At 46.4% G+C, this 20862-nt stretch overlaps 2 protein-coding genes across 3 annotated transcripts; one reads left to right on the top strand and one right to left on the bottom strand.

Moving 5' to 3' along the window:
• The first annotated feature begins 82 nt into the window (after positions 1 to 82).
• LOC144718993 (XK-related protein 8-like) lies at positions 83 to 10941 on the top strand. 2 transcript variants are annotated; one of them, XM_078594681.1, is made up of 5 exons: positions 83 to 118; positions 2410 to 2752; positions 3748 to 3938; positions 4661 to 4980; positions 5929 to 10941. In XM_078594681.1, exons 2-5 carry the CDS (start codon positions 2424 to 2426, stop codon positions 6325 to 6327), a joined length of 1239 nt encoding a protein of 412 aa, XP_078450807.1. In that variant the 5' UTR covers positions 83 to 118; positions 2410 to 2423; the 3' UTR covers positions 6328 to 10941. The 2 variants fall into 2 exon arrangements, with proteins under 2 accessions (XP_078450807.1, XP_078450806.1); XM_078594680.1 differs by lacking the exon at positions 83 to 118 and adding an exon at positions 125 to 2045.
• Positions 10942 to 11109: 168 nt separating this feature from the next.
• On the bottom strand, positions 11110 to 20816 carry C5H16orf89 (chromosome 5 C16orf89 homolog). Its single transcript, XM_078594679.1, is given in 10 exon segments — positions 11110 to 12442; positions 12445 to 12502; positions 12505 to 12611; positions 13481 to 13543; positions 15351 to 15467; positions 16255 to 16390; positions 17797 to 17911; positions 19127 to 19358; positions 19682 to 19852; positions 20252 to 20816. Coding segments are annotated over 10 exon segments (1635 nt in total). The 3' UTR covers positions 11110 to 12371.
• Positions 20817 to 20862: the final 46 nt, after the last annotated feature.

The following is a 20862-nucleotide window of genomic DNA, read 5'->3' as shown; positions in this document are numbered from 1 at the left end:
GGGGGGACGGGGTGGGGGCTATGGGGGGGACGGGGTGGGGGCTATGGGGGGTATGGGGAGGGGCTATGGGGGATGACGTCACACGGGCTTCCCGACCGCCATGACGGAGCGGCTTGTCGTGAGTTCCTTCTGACGTCTTCTCGCTTCTCGTCAATTTCGTGTCAAACTCTTTTTCTCAAGACGCCCTCGGCTCGCCTGCTTCGCTATCGACACCCCCTCTCTGCGTGGGGTGTACACGAATAGACTAAATAACATTAATAAATACCGTACCAATGTTGAGCAACTTTGCTCTGCAGACTCCACGCATTCATCCGTGGAACGATGTCGCTGTTGTTGCTGCTGCAGATGTTGATGTTGGAGATGTTCATGTTTGAGATGTTGATGTTGTAGATGTTGATGATGTAGATGTTCTTGATGTTGGAGATGTTGGAAATGTTGATTATGGAGATGTTGATGTTGTAGATGTTGGAAATGTTCATGTTTGAGATGTTCATGTTTGAGATGTTGGAGTTGTTGATGATGTTGATGTTGGAGATGTTGGAGATGTTCATGTTTGAGATGTTGATGTTGTAGATGTTGTAGATGATGTGGGAGGAGATGTTACAGAGAGAACCACAGGCATTGCATTACCACGTCCCGGCTTATTTTCTTCTTTCGTGTGGGTGATGTGTAAACTGTCCTGTACACACACACTGTCATTCGTGTATGTGTATATACTGTATATAAATATAATGATGTGTGTGTATACTGTCCTGTACATATACATTGTCATGTGTGTGTATGTATATACTGTATATAAATATAGTCATGTGTGTGTGTAGGCTATATGCTGTATATAAATATAGTCATGTGTATGTATATACTGTATACTGTATATAAATATAGTCATGTGTGTGTATATACTGTATACTGTATATAAATATAGTCATGTGGATGTATATACCGTCCTGTACACATACACTGTCGTGTGTATATATATACTGTCCTGTACACATATAGTCACCTGTATGTATATTTCCTGTTTTTTGGGTCTTTCGGTAAAGTCACGTAGATAGAAAAAAAAACTATAAAATAATGACAATTAAAATAAAGTGAATTAAAACTAATAAGATAATACTGTCCTGTATATGCTGTTGTACCTCGCACTGCATCAAGCTACAGCAACATAGTGCAGTATACACAATAAGTAATGTGTATGTACACAATAGTACTGTGTACACACACACACAACAATACACACAACAATACAATACTGTTGTGTGTACACACGACAGGATACAGGGTGGGCCAAAAGTCAGGTCACACGGTTATATTTATTTTAACTCATCACAGGGTTATTTAACATATTATTTTATATATTTTAACAAATCTTCAAAATGACTTACATTCACAGTAATGCGTGCGTTGAATATATTTTGAAATTAATGTAGTACCTTTGATTACGTTCATCAGTTGCGTTTTGTCTCAATTGTTTCAGGGTTCCTGGTCGAGTTTTGTAAAAGACGAATTTAAGGTTGACCCACAGGAAGAATATATATTAATGATAATTTCTACAATGTTCACTTTAATCGTTAACATTTACACATATTTAATGTTAGTGTTAAAATAAATAAAATAACCTTGTGTGTCCTGACTTTTGGGCCATCCTGTATACTGTCCACAATACAGGCTACTGTTGTGCAACGCTATGGTATATGCTGTACTCGCAAGGCAATGTACAACACACATGTGTTGTACACTGCCACACACGACTACAGTATTGTACATACACCTGGTATTACCAGGTATTCTTACGTTCAGGCACAAAGTCTGCTTGGTTTCTAGCATCTGACGAGATCGGGCGCGTTCTTGTTCATGTGGCCGTAGGCTGGACATAAGATACATTTGTATTTGAAAAACATTGTTCTGTAAAGGACTGAGTCACATGTTTGTGCTATGTTCTTCTTAGACGTGTTCTGGTTGTTCCACGTGTTGTTCGGCATGGTGTCCGATGCCTTCGCTCGGTGACGTGATGTTTTCTCTCTCGCCTGGGGCAGAGATCCCAGGTTCGATCCCGACCCTGACACCTGGTGTGCATTTGGAATTTGAATATTCTGCCCGTGGTCACGTGGATTTTATTTTTCTGGGGTCCTCCAGTTTTTCCCTCCACATTTAGAACCAACGTGTGTTTGGTTGCTATAAATGTCCACATGATAAGCCACTTCGTTGAGCTATCATTTGTGGCCAGGTCACTTCTGAAAAAGAGCTACATAGCTCAATGGGCCTTACCTGGTAAAATAGAAATAGTAGTGGAAGACTGAATTGAGCTGACGTTTTCACCCATGACCGTGTAAACCTACGCAGATATGTATGTTCTTCACTTTCCAGTCGCGTCTCTTATTAAACCATACACGTGCGTGTGTCGCACAGGCTTTGTTCCTGAGATGACGAACGCCAGCAGCCCAGGGGGCTTGCGCCGGTTCCACTTTGGTTACTTTGACCTCTTCTGGGCAAGCGTGGGGCTCATTTCTACGCTGCTTGACCTCGGCACCGACATCAACACCATCACGAAGCTGTACCTCGCCAGCCATGTTGTGTCGGCCTCCCTGCTGCTGGCCTGCAGGCTGACGGCCGACATCGTGGTGCAGTTCTTCAGCCTGGCGTGGCTCTACGATGACTGGGAAGAGCGACGCACGAATCAAAACTTGGAATTTCCGCGACCTTCATTGGTGGTCAAAGTGCTGCACTGCCTGCAGCTTGGCCTCATTTACAGGTGTCACATTTCGATTTAAAGCTTTTGTGACTGCAGGGATTTATCTTCTTGGTTCTTTCGGTAAAGTCACGTAGAAGAGAAATAATAAAATAATAAAAATAAACCACAATAATATGATATAATATTTTATTATATTTTATTTTTTATAATAAAATAATAAAAATAAAACAATAATATAATATTATATTTTATAATGTTTTATTTTTATTATTTTATTATTTCTCTTCTACGTGACTTTACCGAAAGAACCAAAAAGAAGTGTCACATTGACTGTCTATCCAGCAGTGTAAATATGGGTAACACCACCGTCTGAACAGGTCATGTGTGATGGGGTAATGTGTGGGTACTTTGACCTCTTACAAGACGTTCACGTTTGGCCAGCATGTAAATAGTAAATTGAAATGACCTCTAAACAAGTTTTCTACAGCTGGAATTGGCAAAACCTAAGGCGCTCTCGGAAAAAAAAGGGTTCCACTTGGTGAGGGTTTTCTGGATAAATGAAAATCATTCCTTGTGGATTACATGAGGGTCTTGCAACAAGCTGTGTGGACACCCGTCAAGTAAAATTCTCAAATGCAAAACTAACTTTGATTCAAATAAAACAGCTACGTAAGACTTACAAGTCAATGATCACTTTCACAATAAATAATTTAGTCTCCACAGAATCCTTACCACGTTCATAATAAAAATTGTCTTATAACATAAATAATAGGCTGCGTTAAGCAATTACCCTTAATCATAGCCGAAAGTGAGATTTTGATAGATATATGCATTTGTGTTCAAGATGAACCTGGTGATATGTTTTAAATTTGTGAAAATGCGCCACTGCCCATACAGTCACTTAAACATTTTTGTGCAATAATTGACAATGCTATAGCTCTCCGCTGTGTGTCGGGTTACGATCCCATTGGTTGAATCGCTATGAGGCGGGAGTTGACTCGTGACACATGCCTCGTGAATATTCCCCATTGGCAATGTCGCAATTTATTTGTCAGATTTGTGTGCGCCCTCCGCAAGGGCTGGAAAGCGATACAGGATGGCGGCGAGGGGTTGGCGGCTGAGGCAGTGTACCGCTCGACAGACATCACCATGCTGCGCCTATTCAAGACGTTTATAGAGAACGCTCCGCAGCTCGTGCTGCTCATCGGACGCATGGTGCAGGCGGAGCGGGTCAACCTGATGGAGGGTGCGTTCGCCACGCTTGTGCTGCACGCGGGCATCCATTTGAACACTTTTATCCATGAAGAAAGACGAAACCCAAAAAGTGAACAGATCTCCCCTTTCACTAATGGTTGGATTCTCTCGTGTTGTTGCTGCGTGAATTGTTTAAACATCATCAGCCATTCAATGTTTGGCTGATGACAAAGGGCTCACCAAATTGTGGCCCTTCTTGCGATGCAGTGATCCATCTTGCTTTTGCATGAAATTAACAAAAACAAATCTGGTTGTTTAGGGTGGCAGGAAGATTCCTCGTGAGTAGCACCTTGTGTCTGCATGTATGTGCACGTATGTGTATATTTATGTGGAGCGATAGTGTAGCGGTTAGCACGCTGCGCTATGAACCCGGCGACACGGGTTCGATTCCTGCTCACGGCCAACACCTGTGACGATTATCTGAACCGGTCCCGGGCCTCCCCTAGGTCGACTCAGCCTCAAATGAGTACCTGGTGCGGTGTGTAAACATTGCCACTAGGGAGACAAAGGCGGTCGGGCGTGGTGCTGGCCACCCACCCCCTCGTGTACCGTTACGGCCTTCATAGGTGCTCGCTAACAGCACTTGCCCCTACAGTCTGTTAAGGCTATATGGGGGATCTTTGATATATATGTCTACTACCATGCTTGTGCACATTTGTGCAAATATGAATGCACATGCGTGCGTACGTTTGCACATGTGCGTGACGTGTGCAGGCCTCAGTGCAGCCGTCTGCCTCTTCTCCATCTCCTGGATACTGCTCGACTACCACAAAGCGCTGCGCATCTCACTGAACCACAAGCTCCAGCTGCAGGGCTACCTGGCCTCGTTCGTCTACCTCCTGTGGAACCTGCTGCTGGTGGTGCCGCGCGTCGTCACGCTGGGTTTCTACGTGGCGGCCGTGGGCCCCATGGTGGCCGTGCACGTGGCGCTGTGGTGGTTCGCCATGCTGGTGTGGGCCCGCCTGCAGCACACTGATTTCACCACTTCGAAGAAGAAGGAGTTTGTATACAACAGCGTCGTGGCCGTCATATGGGTACGTGTTATTTATGTGGTCACACTCGTTACACACAAAGGGCTTGGCCATAAATGAACCACAGTACCTTGCTGATCTCGTCAAGGAGCATAAACCATTGTGCGAACTCCGGTTATTCTAGCAGCGGCTTTTGGCTAATCTTAAAAACAAAAACAGCCTCTGCATTGCGCGTTTTCAGATGCGATTCTGCAGCCGTCTGGAACACTCTTCTTATATTAGGAAGCCACTGGAGCCATGCACTTTTAACTCTAAATTTAAAACTAATTTCTTGAGAACTCATTTTTGTGTTTCGTTGTCCTTCCCCCGCACCTCCAATTAGCACGGTGGGTTAAGTATGGTGCGAAAAAAGTTCAACATGCATACATCACAAACGTGCACCTGCACCAACTTTCCTCACCATTATTTTTGCAATGTAATCCAACGACCGAATCGCCCGATCCTGTTGGATCTTAGAAGCGAAGCAGGATTTGAGTCTGGTTTGAATATTGAGAATACCAGTTGTTGTAGGGTTTGGACTGTGAGGTGAATTTAACTTTTTCAGAGTTTTGAGTTTTCTCCAGATACTCCTGGTTCATCTCAAGTGCCAAATGCTCATTTTTTTAATTGGGGAAAAACATCCCAATATAGGTCCCTCCTGAAAAAAACTGTTTAAAGAATCATTGAGGTTTTACCTGAGTAAAGGAATATTATTTATATTTTTTACATGTTATTAATATCTCAAATGTGTTTCAATGCATTTTTTGTCATGCAGTTGAATACAGCTGATGAAAGGTCTTTACACTTTCAATTTCCCGCTTTGTTATGAATATTTTTTTTCTCGGCAATGATAGTTCAACATTTACCTTAACCATTTATTGTATGCTGCACTAGCCTTCGGAGGCGCTCGTGAACAGCACTTGCCCCCATGGTTTGCTTGACTAATGTTAATGTTTGTCTATCTGTGTACAGATCTTTTCCTGGTTCAATGTGTCGAAAGCCAGGACGTTGTGGAGGAGCGTCATCTACCACTCCGCTGTACTCGCCGACATCATCATCATGATCGTGGTGTATTGTGTTTTCCTTGGCGAGGACACTCAAAAGCTGGTGGTCTTGTGTTTTGTCCCCGTGGTGTTCATCTGCTATGCCTGTGGAATCGCGGTACGCTGTGTTTACTATAGGTGCCTCCACCCCAGTGTGACGGTGGCAGCCGTAGAGTCTGTGCAGCCTGAAGTGGACACAGATGGGCCAGTGGAGCCATTCACCGAGCAGGTGAACAAGCGAATCACAAAGTTTGTAGGGTACCCACATTTGCCCAATAGCAGTAGCAGCCAGCGTAATGGCAGCAACAGCCGCTCTAGAATTGTATAGCAGCAGGGAATGGCAGCGTTTTACAATCTGAGCCTATTTTTAATTCAGGGTGAGGACTACAGGTAGACCTCGCTTAATGCTACGCCGTAGAACGATGATTCGTTGTAGCGCTCTTTGAACCTGGAGATAATGTTTCCTAAAAATTTAAGAAAATCTAAAAGCGATTACGAGTGAGAACTCGCAAGCGCTGGCTAAGGAAACGTACCTGCCTAGCCAACCAGACCCAACCCCCGTGATTGTGATTCATAGTCACGATAAAACTTTTATCTGTTTTTTTTACATGTTTTTATCCGATGTTATTACAGTACAGTATTTGTTTAGCTAGGTGAGAACTCACGAGTCCCAGGCTCCATCGAAAATAAACCTTACCACTGAAATTTAGACTGAGGCCATCGCGAAGATCATAGAGGTCCTGGGAGCTCTTCTCTGAGAGTGACCCACATTGGGACCACAACAGCTCCTCCAACCTCATCTCCCACCGCCGCTGCCTTGTAGGAGGAGTCCAGTAGAATGCACTCGTGAGTACAGTAAAAAATACTTATGTAAAAATACATTTTTATATTTGTTTATGAAATAATGTTCGCCCTCTGTATTATTGTTCGTGCTATTATCGATACCCCAATGAAGCCCTCATATATTGCTCATACGAAATAAATAACGCTATCGGGAACGCATCCCCACATATAGAATGGTATAATGACCCCTTTTAGCGCCGATTCGATTAGCGCTCACTTCTCCAGGAATGCATCTTGAGCGCTAAGCGAGGTCTGCCTCTACTAGGTTTTAAGTTGTGCTGAACAGCACTCTGATGTGTGACCCGAAAACGCGAGAGAGAGCGGGTTGAGATCCATGTTGTGCAAAAACCCAAATGCTAATTATTTATATTTTTTGTCAACATGTTCATAATTACTTTATCCTGAGCCCTAGCTGTAAGCTGCCATTTTGTGTTAATTTATTTCAACACAATGCAAACATTTACATTCCACTTAGGCCAAGAGTTGGATTTTATGTCCTGATTAACAGTCGTTGTCAAAGTTATTTTGTTTTTTTACTGCCTTTTTATATTAGATTGTTATAAGACCCGGCCAAATGTAGTTTTCCTAATTTTGTACGTACTGTACTGTATTTACAGTTTACAATGCCTGTGACCAAATTGGCAATTTTTAAAAGCTAAGCCAGTTCGAGACTGGCGCAAGCTTGGATGGGAGACCACAATGGATAATAAGTTGCTATAGGCTTGACACGTAGGCTTTCGTGACCAATATGACTTTTTACCAATTCTGGCAAAATCGCCCAATGATGCTGGATGTAATTCCCAGCGAAACTTCGTACTCAAATTGTGAATATATCGTGGATTTACACTCCAACACACTGGTGCGCTGAAGTAGAGACTAAATGGCACGTTTTGTTTACGTGATAAACCTTATTCATTGGCTGTCAGGTGGTGGCGGGTTATCGACACATTTACGCGATATAACCCAAAAAAAACTTTATTATGAATTGCTACAGGCCGCTGTGGGGCTGTGTGTTGGGCAGCGGAGGGGAGTGCAGCAAATTGTATTATTGTACTGTACTCCTGGGCAAAAACACATCTATGCTACCCACCTTCAACCCACACTGACCAGCTGTGTAAAGTATGCCAATGTCCCCCCACAATCCTCATGACACGAGATAGCCCGTCCTCCAGCAGCGGACTGATTTAAAATAACTATTTGTCGACTTTATTATTTGCTTCTTTCGGTAAAGTCACGTAGGTGAAAAAATGTAATTTAAAATTAAGAATAAAAATAAAAAATAGAAATAATTAAATTAAATCACAATTACTTGTAGACTTTATTATTTCCCATACGTTTTGTACATGTCACCTAACCTTCAGGATGTTAAGTTGATGAATAGAAGTGTTTTTTTGCACGAACACTGTGCAGTATTTAACACGAATGTCTGTTCTATCAAGTACAACTCATTGGGGAGACAGCCAAGATAGAATGTTGTGCTGTGCTTGAGATTAGCGGCTGGCACGGCTGTGTAAAGCCACCATCGTCTCCTCAGAACGGAGAGAAGTGGGAATGTGTACAGAATGGTAATGTAAGAGTACAGCCCAAGACTTAATGCCATGTATTTATCCAGATTGCCTTGCTGAGTCTTAAGACTTCTCCTGCCTTAGCATAATTGGCTATTCCACTTTAATTAATGTTTTGCATTTGACAGAATAGAGTATCTGGATAAAACACATGCTTGTAAGGGTGTAACCCTCAAATAATCCACAGCATTGGGTTCATAAACCCATTTGCTGTACTGCCATCTCGTGGCCACTTCGTAGCCCAGCGAATTTGACAAATCTCTGTGTGGTCCAACATCCCTTTCCTCCAAAGTAGTGTGTGCCACAGCACCTAGCCTGGCACAACCGCCGTGGTGATGTCACCGCTACTTTGTGCACAATGGTAGTTGTGTGCGTTAGCATCCACACTCGCGTGCAGGTGCACTCATATTTCACACCTCCGATGAGCATGGTTGGCTACGTACGGTGCGAAAGAAGTTAAACATACATTCATTTAACCGGAGTCAACAGACCCTGTAAGGAACCAAGGTGACTTTAGGAGGCAGTGAAAGGTGGAGTCGGTCAGGATAAGCATTAGGAGCTTAAGAGTTTCTACAAGGGAGTTTCCAGCGTACAAATACGACAGTCCCCGCCTCTGCTATACCATTGGCACACTTCAGTTATACTATACAGTTCACGTGTGAACAAATGTTGCTTTGCATCAGATTTTTGGTGAAAATGTGTCAATGTCTTGCCAATAATGGAGGAAATCTCCAAAGCTGCTTTGTTAAGATGTAAATCTGACTTATAGCTTTCAGTGTTTTCAGTAATCATGTACCGGCTACACATAAACAAGACTGTTCCATGCATGTAGGCCACCGGTGATCATAAGAGCCCCTTTCAGAGCATCTATTTCCCCAAGGATCCCGTGTAGTTACTCTGTGGCAGGTATAAAACATGGAGTCACTCTACCTGTGATTTTAATAATTCAGCACTTGGTATATTTCACGTTGCCTTTCTGAAAGCACTGAAGTTTGTTTACAACGTAATAGCTCGCGACCAGTTGATAGCGATTCCTAGCAATTTTAATCAAGATACAACGTTTTTTTGTCGTAAGAGCCTTTTTGTTGAGCGCGTAGATTCATGGATGTAAATTTATTTGTTCAAAGTGCACGGTGCATATCTTGTCTTGGACCGATTGGCAAATGCTGTGAACCAAATGGGGTCCAAGTCCTGTCCGTGACTTACTGGAGGAATTTTTGATACAGATTACGTAACACATTAAGCTTTTACAGTTGATAAATCTTCGTGAGGCACAAAAGCTCACTGTAATTCTTTGGGGTTAACCCATCACCTATCCGAAGTTCACATGAAATAGTCGTCGTTAGTAAGTTTATTCACAAATAATGTATGGAAAGAAATGTTGAAAGACTTTAGACCGTTGTGTTTTTCGTAAAAGTGACCAGATGCTGTGTGGCTGCTGTGTAAAGTTAAATACGTGGTATAACTGGATGCCATAAAATAGTGAGATCATTCCTCTGAGGCAGCTGGATGGCTTATGGGAACAATTCTGTGTTCATGTCAGCGATGATGCAGTCCAGCTGAGATTCCGGGTGTGAATCCCAGGTTTCTACCCGATATTAAAACTGGGCTGGTGTTGTTGTGCTTAACAGCAACTGACTACATTACTGTATTCAAGACAGCTGGTATATATGAGTAGATAGCAGGCGAGAGATGATGAACACTCGCTCCGCTTGGCATGAAGATGCACTACTGATCATGGTTGCAGCTGTAGCTGTGACGTCGTTCTGCCACATGACATGGCTCTGTTGTTTGTGGGAACTTGCTGAAATGGGGGCTTCTTTGCCAGAAGCCTTGGTTCTGTCGGTATATGTGGGACGCGGGCCGTGGAAATCCATCAGCACGTAAATGGATGGCGATTTGTTTAATTCGAGGACGTATTTATGTCTATTTGAACTGATATTTTCTTTCTCCAGTATTTTATTTAAATTCACTTTCAGTAAAAGATGTCTCTCTTGTCAGTTGAGTGTTGCACAGTGCACTTTGCTATTTGCAGTTCTGAGCCGATGGTGGAAATGCTGTATTCCTGTCTGGCCAGTCTCACCACATGAAAGGTTCATTGCTTGAGTCGTGCCCCAACCAGGACCTAAACTCACAAACTTGTGTGAGTTGCACGCTCTGCCGTTGCAACGCATCCTTCTAAATTGCCTTTGCGGTTTGGACTTGTGGTAAAGTGTATGTTTTTGTGTATTGAAATGTGCATTGTGATATCAGTAAACCAATGATGTCTGGTACACTGAAAAAATCTGTGGAGAAAGTGTTAAGGATGATTCCTAAAATGTTTTAATGTCATCTCATTTGATGGTGCCTTTCTGACCAGCACAATAATATCCCAGGGAGATAATCCGTACACTTTGTAACTGGGTACTATTTGAGGTTTACGTTTCAAGCGTTCAATGTTAAACCTGAATATTTGTAATCAAAAGTCACACTACCTTTGTGTCAATGATTTTTTTTAAATATTAACATTGTGTTAATAAAACATTTGGATATGTTCTGTACATATCAGTCTCTATTTATTACATTGAGTAAATGCATTCAGAGTGTTTCATGCATTGGCTGTGAGAGAGCAAAACGGATAAGCTGTATGACACTGGTTCTCCAGACTCGGGTCTCAATGAGCTGTTCACATCAGACCGACAAGAAAGCACTTCCACACCAAGCGTTTGTAGGGCGTTTAATGACGAACGAATCGATCCACAGTCGCAAATGCCCACACATCACGCTCACAGAAGCACATCGCAGTAATTGTCAATTCCTGCCCCGGGGAAAGTGGAGAAGCGTCGTGTACGGAGTCTTAACAAACTAAGGTGAAGCAAACCCAGAAGAAAAAACAATTCTCAAACACGAGGCAGCTTCAACTAAGCAGCGAACTTGTTTTAATGTTGCATCATTGTTGTGCAACTTTGTGGCTTGAAGCTCTTGTGGAGCATTCATGTGTTGTTATTGTGAATCGTTTATTACAGCGAATTTGTTTTAATAACCAGATGTATACAACAATATTTGTTTTACTCACCAGATGTCCACTCAAAGATCGGGTTTCACAAACTCCAGTCCTCGCGAACCACCACGCGACCTCTTTCTCCGTTTACCAATTTACTCCCCATTCTAATACGAATTAGCTCGTTCCAGCAGGCTCCTGTGTGATGCGCAAAGCGATGGACGCTCTGTCTTGCGTTAATAGCCAATTCAAATTAAGATCTCAATGTGCGTTTATGTTGAACTTCTTTTGCACCGTACGTAGCCAACCGTGCTAAACGGAGGTGCGTGTGTGCACGTGTTCCGTTAGTGTGCGTGTGCACGTGTTCCGTTCGTGTGCACGTGTTCCGTGTGTGCGTGCATACGTGTTCCACGTGACAAGCCGGTGTAGATTGCTTCATGTGTTACGTGGGTCGCGGGAACTGGAAACCCTGTGACAACTCGCCAACAAATAGAAGCTAATAAGCTCATTTTGCTTCGTGATTTGTTTACCTTTCTGATACGTTTGCACCTCCTATCATGTTTTTGTGTTGTTTGCTGTTGTAACATTCTGACCCGCCCCTGCTGGACATCTGTGAAATAGAGCCCCGTAGCTCATCGGCAGATTCCTCCTCCAGTCTGAATGAATCTTGTGATTCTGAAATACTTCTGAGACAGCGTCTCTCCCCGACTGAAACCTCCATCGCAATCAACATTTATTTGGTGCTGTTCTTAAAACTACAGTAAAACCTTGGATTGCGAGCATAATTCGTTCCGGAAACGTGTTTGTAATCCAAAGCACTCGTATATCAAAGCACTCGTATATCAGTTGTGATCACAAAGCGTATACGTACTACTCGTATTGCGAGACCTCACTCGTTTATCAAATTAATATTTATTTTAAAAAATTGCTCGTCTTGCAAAACACTCGCAGACCAAGTTACTCGCAATCCAAGGATATACTGTACTAGAGAAAACTCTCACTCCGAGCGGTCGTCTCCGACGAGCCCTGTTGGCGTTTACTCCACAACCTGCCTGCGACTGGGAGCCGAATCGCTGGGTAGGGCGAGGAGGGAATCCGTCCATCCACGACGCCCACTCCGTGGCGGAATTGGCTCCGTGGCGCAGGAGACGAGGGGCAGCAACTCGCGCACAAAGCAACCCAGGAGACCCACGGCGACCGCAGTCTTGTGGCTTGAGCAGCCACCTCCACCGCACGGTCACACACACACACAGGCAAAAAGACAAGGATCCCCCGTGTATTCATCTTCTTGGTTCCTTTGGTAAAGTCACGTAGAAGAGAAATAATAAAATGATAAAAATAAACCAATACAATTATCAAGACGTTTCGATTGCAACACAAGCAATCATCATCAGGTGTGAAAACCACAGACTTGTTGGGGGTAAGGGCTGTGAGCGAGCACCTATGAAGGCCAGCACGGCACACGAGGGGGTGGGTGGCCAGCACCACGCCCAGCTGCATTTGCCTCCTCAGTGGCGATGTTTACTACAAGCCGAGTCGACCTCGGGGAGGCCCAGCACCGGTTCAGATAATCGTCACTCGTGTTGACCGCGGGGGCGGGGATCGAACCCGTGTCACCGCATTCGTAGCACAGCGTGCTAACCGTATGCAAAAGACAAAGATCCCCCGTGTAGCCTGTAACAGACTGTTGGGGCAAGTGCTGTTAGCGAGCACCGATGAAACCGTACACACACACATCGCCACTTTTTATTTCCCTTCACGAATTTCATTCAATCACCACAGCGCCCCTCATTCCGTCTCAGCCGGGTGAGTGTGGAGAAGCTGGGTCCTGTGCGGTTGCTCTGTGGTCTCACAATGGACGTGACAAGTGGCAGAGTTGGTGAAGTGATTAAACAAAGCGAGACTTTTACGTAAAAAAAAACTCCATTGATTTATGTTTACGTCTCGTTTTGACGCACATTTGTTTTGTGTTATCCACACACACACACACACGAGGTTTCTGTGGGTACTCCCACAGGTAATAATATTCACTCAGGAATGATTTTGAGGCTCGCGCATAAATGAAGAGACTAGTGCTGCTGGATTAAACTCACCATCGATCCGCTTCTCTCTCCTCTTGTGAAGCCGCTCGAGTCCCACTGGCTCCCTGTGGGAACCTGTCGAGACGGTGCAGGACATCACGCCGTGTGTGGTGAACCGGGATTAAAGGAGACGACAACCCAGTGAACAAATGGTTATCTTGCAGACACGAACCGAGGTTGTGCATCCCTGGCTGTCCTATGTGAGTTTAAAGCGGTCTGGATGGGGCAAGAAGACTTTAAATTTACGGTCCAGTGTGTCATTATACCACTCAACATCGCTTGCATGTTACTACATGAATGCAGCATCATCACAAGAACACCGTGACAGAGCGCATGGCAGTGATTCTTTCGAAAATTTTGTTCTCAATTCCGAAGGTTACAACTCTTGTAGGATAGCCGGCAGCATGCGGCCTATAACAGCCATTTGTGTTTTGGTTTGCATTTTCCTAAAATGCTGTGTGTGTGTTGTGACGTGATGCAGTAGATACGAACCTGGCAACCCGAATTCGATTCCTGCTCATGGTCAATACCAGTGACGATTATCTGAACCGGTCCTGGGCCTCCCCTACGTCGACTCAGCCTCTAACGAGTACCTGTTGCTATGTGTAAACATCACCACTGGGGAGACAAAGGCGGCTGGGCGTGGTGCTGGCCACTCACCCCTCGTGTGCCGTGCCAGCCTTCATAGGTGCTCGCTAACTGCACTTGCCCCAACGGTCTGTTACGGCTACACGGGGGATCTGTGTCTGTATTTGTAGCTACTCTAGGTATTGGCAGGTTTCTGACGATGCTGACATGAGGGATGATTGCAATGATTGAGCATTATCTTACGGTCGGAACACCCATCGGTTTGGGATGCGTGCGCGTGTCGAGAGGTGGACGATTGCTCTTGGAGCATCATCGCAGGTGAAGATATAAAGTTTCGCTCCCGTGCCACTGTCCCCGTCATGCACGCAACAAGTGAACTTCCTCACAAAACGATATTAGTGATGCCAGCTACGAATAATAACGACGGAGTAAATATCATCATCATCAGCGTTTGCCAATCTACTGCTGTATGAAGACCTTCCCATGACGTATTTGTTCGGGAGCGGGGGTTAATGACCCATTGTGTGTATTGTGGGGAGCAATAGTATAGTGGTTAGTGCTTTGAGCTATGAACACGCTGATCCGAGTTCAATTCCCGCTAATGGCCAACACCAGTGATTACTTGAACCGGTCCTGGATCTACCCTAAGTCGACTCAGCCTCCAAACGAGTACCTGGTGCCATGTGTAAACATGGCCACTAGGAAGACAAAGGTGCGTGCTTTGCTGGCAAACACCTCGTGTGTCATGCCGGCTTCCATACATGCTTGCTAACAGCACTTGCCCCAACAATCTGTTAAGGCAAGGGGGAGGGGACCTTTGCCTTTACCGCTGTACTTAGCAATTTGCCACATAATTTGGCCAAGTGGCACAGTCATTAGAGCTCATGGCTTTCAGTTGGAAGGTTGTAAATTAAAATCCTAGGAGTGTGCATATCAACTGTGGCAGTGATCGCGTGCATGTGGGGAACTGCCAGTGTATGGCGAGCGGTGGTGATTAGTGCACTGTGCTACGAACACGTAGCTTCCTGCTCAGAGCAAACATCAGTGACGAATCGCTGAACTGGTCTCCCCTGGGTTGACTCGGCCTTAAATGTAAATGCTGCAAACACTTGGTAAGAACCACTTGAAAAGCTTCCCTGGATCAACAGGCGTAATGAGTGCAAAGTGTCAACATCACCACTGGGGAGACAAAGGCCGAAGGGTGTGGTGCCAGTCACTCTCAACCCCCCCCCGCCCTCATGCTGTGGTGGCCTTCAAAGGTGCGAGTGGCTGGGTGTGTGGTAGAGTCTCTCACCGCCTCGTGCTGCCGGAGTCTTGAAGCAGCCGCTGTGTGGGTGCTGCATGTGCACGACTCTCCTGAGCCACGCAGCCTGCAGCCCCATGCGCCTCCCCGCCATGGAGCACAACAGCACTGCGCGACAAAGACAAATATTCCACATGCAGCCTTTCACAGACTGTTGAGCCAGGTGCTGTTAGCGAGCACTTATGAAGGCAGGCAAGGAGGCCAAGGCACATGATGGGGTGGGTGTCCAACCCACGCCCGGCCGCTTTTGTCTCCCGAGTGCTGATGTTTAAGTAAATTTAAGGCGGAGTCGACCTCGGGGAGGCCCAAACCCGGTTCAAATATTCGTCAACCGGTTTGCCGTGAGAATAAAATTCGGGTAAGCAGCCACTGCACGCACGAGGACTCTCTCGCCTCACCACCACAGATGATTGCACTCGCGCTGATAAAAAAAATGAACACATTCCTGCGGAGGGAGCTGGTAGGAACGTTGGGTTGCTCGGTCAATGGCCAGGGTCAACGGTGGCGTGGTGTATTCCGCAAATATGCCCGACTGTGAGGGCAGGCACAAGCCGGCGTGAGTAGGTTAAACGTTGAGTTTTATAAGGGCACCACGGGGTGACCAGCCCCTCCCCACCCAGCCCCACCCCTCCCACCCCCCACCCAGCCCCTATTATCAGGAATTAACAAGCAAAGGAAAAACAATGGTAGGGGTCAATTCATTGGCAGTCACAAGACATCTGGACCAGCCCTGCACAATCCCCAATGCCCACTGCTGCAAAGTCTGCCTGTGGGAAGCCATCCACTGCGGAGTCCACACCTCCACACTCTAGCGGCCCATAACAAATGTGATGATCGTTGGTATTAGCGAATGGGCCCCATCGACATCGGGGCCCAAAGTGTCTCGCTCCCATACTGTTCTCCACGAAGAGGTCCTCCTGCGGCTGTGGGAGTCCCAGTGCGGCCAGGGCGCCGTTGTGCCTCATCATCCGCGCGCACAGCGCCCCCTGCTGCGCCCATACGTCCGGGCCCCGAGACCAGGGGCAGCCGATCTGAGGAACGCGCGCGTCAGTTTAACATTTAGGCTTTCGCGGCCAATATCATCCATATTATCGGTGTTTTTTGGGTCAGATCGCGTAAATAAATGACTTTGTCGTTAAATCCGCCACCCACCCGACGCGGCCAATTAGTGAGGCTTGTCACGTAAACAGAACAATTCGTTACGAATCGAGCACACCGGTGTGTTCGAGAGCTAATCCACAACATTAACAATTGTCGGGTGGTAGCGGGTTTAACGACACATTAATATGTATGAGATCGAACCCAAAAAACCTATAACATGGAAGACACGCGCGTGACGGAGGCATCTTGTCAATCTGTTTGTCCTGCACTTTGAACTTCTTTAACAACGTACATGGCCAACCACGCTAATCGGAGGTGTGCGGGGATCGACAAAAAACTAAATACAAATAGCAGTTCTAGAGACATTAATTTTCAATCTAGATGATTTAAAAGTGCATAGCTCCAGTAGCTTCCTAATATCGGAAGAGCGTTCCAGACGGCCACAGAAGCGCATCCGAAAGCGTGTGATCCAGTGACCGCCTTTGTTCGATGGCAAGCCAAAAGACTCCGCGAGGATGACCAGGGTCCGCGTGATGGTTTATGCTCCTTGACAAGATTAACAAGGCACACATCTGCTCAGTTTTTTTTGTTACTCGTGTTCTCCACAATAATGCCAATGGATTATCTTGTGTATGTGTATATGATAGTTCTGTGTCGAACTATGAACGACACCTATGAACATCTGGAAGTTCACCAGCATTTCTTCAAGCAAACCTCACTGCTGGTGAAACACTGAATGTTGAAATTGGTCCAACGTTTGCCTGCGACAAACCAGTGCTGCCGAATATATGCACCCTAAACACGTACATCATAGCAGGCAATATGCACCAACATACAGTACCGACATGGCATGGAGAGGCCTTCATCCAGCAGTGGAGTGACAAAAGGTTGTAATTCTTGGTTTGATAGTTTTGTTGATCCCCAGATCTCCCTTGTAAAATAGACGATCTCTCAATGAACCCGACTGAGATGAGCAAAGGCAATCTTGTGTGCGTGTCTGTTTGGCAAGTGGGGAGCAGCAGTGGAGCGATTCGTGCGCGCTGCGCTATGAACCCAGCGACCTAAGTATGATTCCCACAAATGGCCAACACCAGTGCTGATTAATTATCTGAACCGGCCCTGGGCCTCCCTTCGGTCGACTCAGCCTCAAATGAGTACCTGGTGCGGTGTCTAGTAAACATTGCCACTGGGGAGACAATGGCGGTCGGGTGTGGTGCTGACCACTTACTGCCTCGGTGTACCGAGCCGGCCTTGCTTGCTAACAGCACTTGCCCCAAAACCCTGTTGAGGCTACACGGGGGGATCTCTGTCTTTGTGGCGAGTGTTAGGTGCTTACCTGTGTTGCCACGAACAGGTAGAGCAGCTGATGGGAAAGTGCGTAGCCTGTGCACCCACCAGCACGCGCCCAGCGGGCACACGGCGTCGGCACAGAGCACACTGCCACGCCGGGCCTACACGCACACCAACAATCGTTACCCTCCACTGCATAGTGCCGGGCTCGCTAGCCAGGGGAGCAGGGGAGGCTGCGCAAAGCGGGGGAGGCTCGCAAGTTAGGAGGGGATGAGAGGCGAGCAGGTGATATCGGCGGCACAGTCAAAAGTCTTGACCCAAACGTGCCTTGATTGAAAATGTTGGTAGTAAGCGAAAACTCAGTTTTATGTAGAGACGTTAACACAAGGCCTCACAGCGCTTTACAACAGAATTGGAGTAAAAACCCTGAACGTTAAAATTAAGAGGCAAACAAGCCTAAACAGACAGATACACAAAAAAAACATGGTCTATAAACTGGCAACCAGCAGAACTGGGCAATTCTGGTCTTTTCATTGCTAAAATTATGTCACGACGTTTCGATCGCAACACAAGCGGTCGTCCTCAGGTGGAAAAAATAATCCAGCAGTGGAAATACTGAACCAGCGAGAGAGCTGTTACAACAAGAGGTTATTTACATGTTTTTATTTTTTATTTTTATATCTACGTGACTTTACCGAGAGAACCAAAGAGTATGGAATCCTGCAGTCACGAAAGCTTCAAATCAAAATGATGTCATGTAACCAAAATCAGGATTTCATTTGCACGAAAATTAGTGAAATTATGGATATCAGTAAGTACTCAAGCACTTTTATCAACCAGGCTTTCTTGGGAAGGTCTCACATTGGGATATTTGGCTAACTCTATTATTATTTGATGTCTATACGAGACGAGAAAATATAGATTCTTGATTTGAATTGCGATCCGTATTTGTGACAATTCCCTGAATTGCAGGTGGGGGTGTGGTGGATATTTTACATGCCCATCGAATAGACGTGTGCTATGGGAAATGGCGCGAATACCAAATGTTCTGATAGCTATCATCATCTTGGTGGCGAGATGTTAACTACCTTGCCTGGTATACAAGAGGTCGTGGGTTCAACCCCAACCCTGACGCCTGTATAGAGTTTGCAAGTTCTCTCTATAGAAGCGTGGATTTTTATCCACATCCTCCGGTTTTCCCTCCACATTTAGAAAAGCATGCACTTAGAGTATGTGACTGCTAATCATTTCCACGTGATGATAAGCCACTTCATTGGGCTATCATTTGTGGCCAGGTCACCTCTGTAAAAGATCTATATGGCTCAGTGAGCTTTGCCAGGTAAAATAAAAAAAATAGTTTAGTTTTGTTTCAGTACCCGGTGCCCAGCAGGCTGCTGAGGCAGCTGTCGCTTGAGTTTTCGTCACGGATGCACGCCGAGCTCGGCAGAGGGAAGAGAGACTCCATGGAGCTCTCAAGTGGATTCTCCGCGGTCTCCTCCGCCTTCATGCGAGCTGCGTGCCGCCGGCTGTTTGGAAGGGGCATCTGCGAGCAGCGGGAACCTGGCTCTGTGTTTGACCACAAAGTTGAGATAGCCAACGGGGCCATCCCTGGAGATGTCGCATACACACACGCACACAGGGAAAAAAGAGTCATCTTCTTGATAAAATGACAGTGTGCTGCATATTTCCGATAACGGAGATGGTGGTGACAGTGGTGTTGTAGACGGCGTCACGGAGCCTGGCTGTTCTGGGGGCTTGTACCGCAGGAAGCGGTGGTGTTGTTTGTGATCATGGTGCTGTTGTTAGCGATTGCGGTGGGTGTGCTGGCGATTGTGCTGGCGTTGTTGGCAGCGATTGTGGGGGGCGTGTTGAAGGTGGAGAGTTAGGTGCGGAGTACCGCGCCACACGGCCCGGTGCTGCTGTTTGCTTACTCCAGCAGTAATGGGGCAGGGAGAGGCAGGCGTGTTGCAGGGCGTCTGAACTGAGCTCGTGCACACGCAGTGCAAGCTCCCGCACGCGCTCCACCATGGGGGTCACACGCAGCGCTCCACCACGCTCCCCACACAGCGCCGCCTCCAGCTGCAGACCGTCCGCCAACTGAGCTGCGCACGCACAAAGACGAAGGGGAGGCCCCATTTGAAGTGCCATGCGCGAGCACCTTTACGAGTAATTTGGTCTGCGAGTGTTTTGCAAGACGACTAATTTTTAAAATAAATATTAATTTGATAAACGAGCGAGGTCTTGCAATACGAGTAGTACGTATACACTTTGTCTGCCGAGCGTCACGTGATCACATCTGATATACGAGTGCTTTGGATTACAAACACGTTTCCGGAACGAATTATGCTCGCAATCCAAGGTTTTACTGTATAACTCTTGCCCTCTAGCCTGTGTATCACAACATCGTAAGCGTGCATGAATACGTGACAAGAGCCCTTGTGGTCAGCGTAATCATTTCCTTTACAAGTGGCCCTGCCCTGGCCTACAATGCGAGTACCCACCGTGCATCATGCGGAATCCGATGACGCCGTCAAAGTTCAGGAGCTCCCGCGACGCCTCCAGGAAACGAGCAGCTCGTTCCAGCGCCTGCACCGTGGCGTGAAGAGCCTCCTCTCGAGACGGCATTCCCAGGTCTTCGATTCCACCTTCTCCCGGACTCTCACCTCCAAATCCTCCCAGACTCTCACTCCCAGCACCACCGAGATCCTCACCCCGAGGACACTTCCCAGGTGGACCGGTCCCAGGTGAAGGGGTGTGAGTAGTAGCGCCGATCAAAGTTACGATTATTAGCAGCACTGCAGTCGCCATCCCAACTAAGCGTCCCTGTAGCATGCGCACGCACGCACACTCTGCGTATCCTGACACTGGCAACGGGACCATCTGATGCAACACAAGTACACGGGCAGCACCCCTCCTCGACTGGTACGCACACAGACGACACGGAGCCTGCCCCCACCACCTCCTCGTCACGGCTGCGTGGACGTTAACACCGCTGGTGAATGCGATCAATGGTGTAGTCTTCCGCGAGAGACGCGGCAGGAGATGTAATGATCCTCTGACACGCATTCACACCCGATATCTCTCACATCCATACTCACGCTCTCTCTTTGGC

Source organism: Lampetra planeri, chromosome 5 (assembly GCF_965212315.1).
Source record: "Lampetra planeri chromosome 5, kcLamPlan1.2.h2, whole genome shotgun sequence".
Taxonomy (NCBI): domain Eukaryota; kingdom Metazoa; phylum Chordata; class Hyperoartia; order Petromyzontiformes; family Petromyzontidae; genus Lampetra; species Lampetra planeri.
The sequence above is the reverse complement of the archived record's forward strand: the minus strand, read 5'-3'. Positions and strand labels throughout refer to the sequence as shown.